The 5201-nt window shown below is 44.0% G+C and overlaps 1 protein-coding gene across 1 annotated transcript; it reads left to right on the top strand.

Moving 5' to 3' along the window:
* Nucleotides 1–3057: 3057 nt before the first annotated feature.
* On the top strand, nt 3058–4535 carry LOC109779432 (F-box/LRR-repeat protein 14-like). Its single transcript, XM_020338051.3, has one exon. The coding sequence runs from the start codon at nt 3073–3075 to the stop codon at nt 4531–4533; it is 1461 nt and encodes a 486-aa protein (XP_020193640.1). The 5' UTR covers nt 3058–3072; the 3' UTR covers nt 4534–4535.
* The last annotated feature ends 666 nt before the right edge of the window (nt 4536–5201 follow it).

The following is a 5201-nucleotide window of genomic DNA, read 5'->3' as shown; positions in this document are numbered from 1 at the left end:
CATGACATACGAAGCGTCCCCGTGTCGGCATAGCCAAGGACTCTTTAAGACACTACGAGACCACTGTAAAACCAACCGTGGATAGGCGGACCACTAGACGTCGAACCCCAATCTCAAATCATGCATCTGTCGGAAAGATATCCTAGGAGCTACTTGAATTCCCACTTATAAACTCCTGAAACTTTCTGATTATGCAATCTGGTGTTGGGGATACAGGGGACACAAAATATATCACCCAAACTAACAATCCCTAGATCCAGCTGTATCCATCCGTCAACACATAACCAAGAAACCTTCGGAAATCGTGTACCTCAACCTTCGAAAAGCATCCGTTATATGAGTTATGGCAATACTCCCGAACTCCCGCCCCAGTACTGGGTGGCGTCGAGGTGATCTCACCAACAACTGCATAAAAGAGATTTTTGATGTCGGCGAAACTCAGGTATTCCAGAACTGCAACGATAAAATTGTGACGACAACACCTCGGAGCTCAACTCCCCGGGACACTGCCACAACCCCTAAATGTCAGGAGGCACCAAGAACAATGTTCTCGTCACAAAACCACCGGAACGATTCCAAGATACCCGCGTGATCCTAATTTTTTTAGTGAAATTTGAGGAGAGGAGAGTCAAAACTTCTACGTCACGGGGCCTCACCAGAGCGACGAAGGGACTGAGGAGTAAAAACAATCCGACTCTCCGATATATATAATCCTAAGACTCAAAACATTTTTTATTCTAGACTCAACAACGCCAGCGATTCGATCAAGCAGGGGGCTCCTAAGTCGGGGATGGCTCTGATACCAACTTGTAACGCCCATGATGCGGCTATATCTCTCATGTGTCGAGGCACGACTTAGAGGCATAACCACATTGTAGGTTTTGTCGCAAGAAGGGTCATCTTCACACAATCCCATGTAATGAACAAGAATGGGATAAAGAGAGTTGGCTTACAATCGCCACTTCACACAATACATTAATAAATCATACATCATTCAAAATACACACATAGACAGACTACGGTCAAATCCAAATGAAAAGAAGATAACCCCAAATCCTAGATCCCTGATCATCCCAACTGGGCACCACTACTGATCAACATGAAAAGAAACATAGTAACGACCAAGGTCTTCATCAAGCTCTCACTTGAGCTGGGTAGCATCGCCTGCACTGGTATCGTCGGCACCTGCAACTGTTTTGGTAGAATCTGTGAGTCACGAGGACTCAGCAATCTCACACCCGCGAGATCAAGACTATTTAAGCTTACGGGTAGGAAAATGGGTAATGAGGTGGAGCTGCAGCAAGCACTAAGCATATATGGTGGCTAACATACGCAAATGAGAGCGAGAAGAGAAGCAACGCACGGTCGAGAAGCTAGAAATGATCAAGGAGTGATCCTGAAACTGCTTACGCACAACCATAACACAAGAACCGTGTTCACTTCCCGGACTCCGCCGAAAAGAGACCATCACGGCTACACACGCGGTTGACGTATTTTAATTAAGTCAAGTGTCAAGTTCTCTACAACCGGACATTAACAAATTCCCATCTGCCACATAACCGCAGGCACGGCTTTCGAAAGATAATACCCTGCAGGGGTGTCCCAACTTAGCCCATTATAAGCTCTCACGGTCGACGAAGGATATTCCTTCTCTCGGAATCCTGGTTTACAAGACATTTCAACAATGGTAAAACAAGACCAGCAAGACCACCCGAATGTGCCGACAAATCCCGATAGGAGCTGCACATATCTCGTTCACTGGGCACACCGGATGAGCAGTCCCTACAACTAAAACCAGGCCTCAAGTTTCCCTGAGGTGGCGCTGCAAAGGGCTCGAGTTTGGACCAACACTCGGAGGAGCACTGGCCCGGGGGGGTTCAAATAACGATGACCCTTGAGTCTGCAGAACCCAAGGGAAAAAGGCTTAGGTGGCAAATGTTAAAACCAAGGTTGGGCCTTGCTGGAGGAGTTTTATTCAAGGCAAACTGTCAAGGGGGTCCCATAAATCACCCAACCGCGTAAGGAACGCAAAATCAAGGAACATAACACCGGTATGACGGAAACTAGGGCGGCAAGAGTGGAACAAAACACCAGGCATAAGGCCGAGCCTTCCACCCTTTACCAAGTATATAGATGCATTAATTAAAATAAGATATATCGTGATATCCCAACAATATCCATGTCCCAACATGGAACAAACTTCATCTTCACCTGCAACTAGCAACGCTATAAGAGGGGCTGAGCAAAAGCGGTAACATAGCCAAACAACGGTTTGCTAGGAAGGATGGTTAGAGGCTTGACATGGCAATATGGGAGGCATGATATAGCAAGTGGTAGGTAGCGCGGTATAGCAAAAGAGCGAACAACTAGCAAGCAAAGATAGAAGTGATTTCGAGGGTATGGTCATCTTGCCTGAGATCCCGCTAGGAAGAAGAACGAGTCCATGAAGAAGACAAACAAACGTAGCCGAACGAATCCTCACAACTCCGGAACGAAACAGAAGCTAACGAGAGAAGCAACCCGGAAAGAAACAAACAACATAGTAAACAACCACCACATACACATGGCATGATGCACAAACAAGTATGATGCATGTCCGATTTAATGAGGCATGGCATGGCCTAACTAATTTGCTTGCTCTGGTTTTCATGTTATTAATTAGGTGCCTCCACTCGAAATAAGTTGGTTCAGATTCATCGTCAATTCTAGCTCCTTTCTTTGTACAAGTATTCTCTTAGTTAGGCCGTTATTCAGGCTCTGCTACTTATGGTGCTAGTATAATTTATGATGTAGCCCGCCTGTAGCGTCATTTTTTCTTTCTAACAATCTAGAGACAGACAAGGTGCTAGCTAGCTACTTTAATAAATCTCCATGCTTATGAAAACACACAAGTTTTGGAGGGATACAGAAAATGCTCAAAGTTCATCAGTATATTCTTTGTAATGAGTGTCGCCGGTGTCATCTCCATCTTCACATGCATTATTCTGATATATCATAAGTTTGACTTCAGCTCGTCGCTTGTTTTCTGAACCTTGATATATATTAACTAATTGCTACAGCTGAATTTGTTCGATGGAGGACCTACCGAAGGCTCTGGTGACAGAGATTCTCAAGAGGATCACCAGCACAAGTGATCTGAATTCTCTTTCCCTTGTGTCAAAGCAGCTCTACAAGATAGAGGGGAATCAGAGATGTGCTATCTATGTTGGTTCTGGTCTTTGCACTGCTACGAAAGCACTGACATCATTGTGCGCCCGGTTCCCAAATTTGCGAAAAGTGGAAATTGATTACTCTGGTTTTATACCTGGACATGGAAAGCAGTTGGACAACAAAGGCCTTTTTGTGTTTTCATCTCACTGTTCCTCGCTGACTGACCTCACCTTAAGCTTCTGCTCATGCATCGATGATTCTGGGCCTCGTTGTTTAGCTTATTGCAAGACATTGGTGTCTCTCAGGCTGAACTCTGCACCAAAAATAACGTCAATTGGGCTTTTCTCGGTCGCAGTTGGTTGCACAAGTCTATCTGCCCTTCACCTTATTGATTGCGAGAAAATTGACAGTGTAGAGTGGCTGGAATACCTTGGTAGGGATGGATCATTGAAAGAGCTTGTAGTGAAGAATTGCAAAGGAATCAATCATCGTGACTTCCTAAAGTTTGGTTCAGGATGGATGAAGCTCCAGAAGTTTGAGTTTGAGAGGAAAAGAGGAATAGATGATCGTCTTCTAGGTGATATGGTCTATGACTCCTCGTACAATGCTCATAGCATGGATATATATGATTTCTGTTGTGACAGTTTGAAGGATTTGAGATTGGCGCATATTAAAACTTGGCCAGAAGTAGGACTTCGTGTTGTTCTAGGGAAGTGTAAAGCATTGGAGAAGCTTTGCCTTGAGTATGTTCATGCCCTAAATGACAATGACATGATTGCATTATCTCGAAGCTGCAACAACCTTAAAAGCATCTTACTTTGTCTTAACCTGCAGTGCTACTCTAGTGATGTCAGCTACTGTGAAACCAGGACGTCATTTACTGATAACAGCCTTTATGCTATAGCCCTCAACTGTCCTATGCTTCAGATCGTAGACCTCAGATTTACACGATGTTCTCGTGACTGGCCGTTAGAAATAGGATTCACACAGAAGGGTTTTCTGACACTCATTCAGTCCTGCCCAATTCATGTTCTCGTGCTAAACAACGCCAACTTCTTTGATGACGAGGGGATGAAGGCCGTCTCATCCTCACCACATCTGGAGACACTCGAGCTTATATTGTGTCATGCGGTAACTGATGCTGGGATGCGCTTCATTGCGCACACCCCATGCTTGAGTAATCTCATACTTCGGGCGTGTCATAACATTACTGGTGTTGGAATTGCTGAACTAGGACGTGCACATAAGTTAGAGTCTTTGGTCATTGAGGATTGTGGTGAGATCTCTCTGCAAGCTACGCAAGGTGTAATCAAGTCAGTTCACTACTCCAGCAAGTTTTCAGATGCCCTGAAGAAGAAACTTGGATTTTTGGGCAAGTGTTGATGAAGTGGTCGCCAAAATTTTCAGTATAAAATTGCTAGTGAAGTCATTAAGTTTTTGATTGTGCACCATTGGACAAGGCTGTGCATCATCCGACCCAGACTCTCTTCTCTGAACTTTTGTTGCCTTCTAGCTCTACTGCAATGATTTTCCTTGATGACAGTCTAATGATGAATTCTGGACAGCAACTTCAACCGTAATTCTGGTTGCTTAATTTCTACTCTCTATAGCCGTTTCAAAACCGGCATAAGTAGGCCCCAAGAGTCCCGGTTTTTACTGTGGAGGCACTATATGTCCATTTGGTGTTATTTCAGCAAATGTCATGAACCCTTTTTTTAATCACAGAAGTGATCTTGAAGACGTATGTCTGCCTGCTATGTTCGCGTAGCAATTTTGGTATGGATCAATGTAGTAATAATAGTCCCAAGTTTCGAAGGACATGTACAAAGGCGGCATGCTTGTTTTGTTGATATCGACTCTATTGGAGGATGACTTTCATTGCTTCTTAAAAGAATACTAGAAGTCACTAGTCAACCAGGAACAATTGAAACTTGAGCGACTACTGAAGGCATATAACATACTCGCTCCATTCCTAAAACTAAGGCGTATTTTTGTTTTGTTAAGACATGTATTTGACCAATAATTACTCTATAAATACAAGGTTATATGGC

This window comes from Aegilops tauschii, chromosome 6 (assembly GCF_002575655.3).
Source record: "Aegilops tauschii subsp. strangulata cultivar AL8/78 chromosome 6, Aet v6.0, whole genome shotgun sequence".
NCBI lineage: Eukaryota > Viridiplantae > Streptophyta > Magnoliopsida > Poales > Poaceae > Aegilops > Aegilops tauschii.
The sequence above is the reverse complement of the archived record's forward strand: the minus strand, read 5'-3'. Positions and strand labels throughout refer to the sequence as shown.

Bases quoted from the DNA above. Each gene is read 5' to 3' on its own strand.
- LOC109779432 (XM_020338051.3), top strand. From the start codon at position 3,073: ATGGAGGACCTACCGAAGGCTCTGGTGACAGAGATTCTCAAGAGGATC.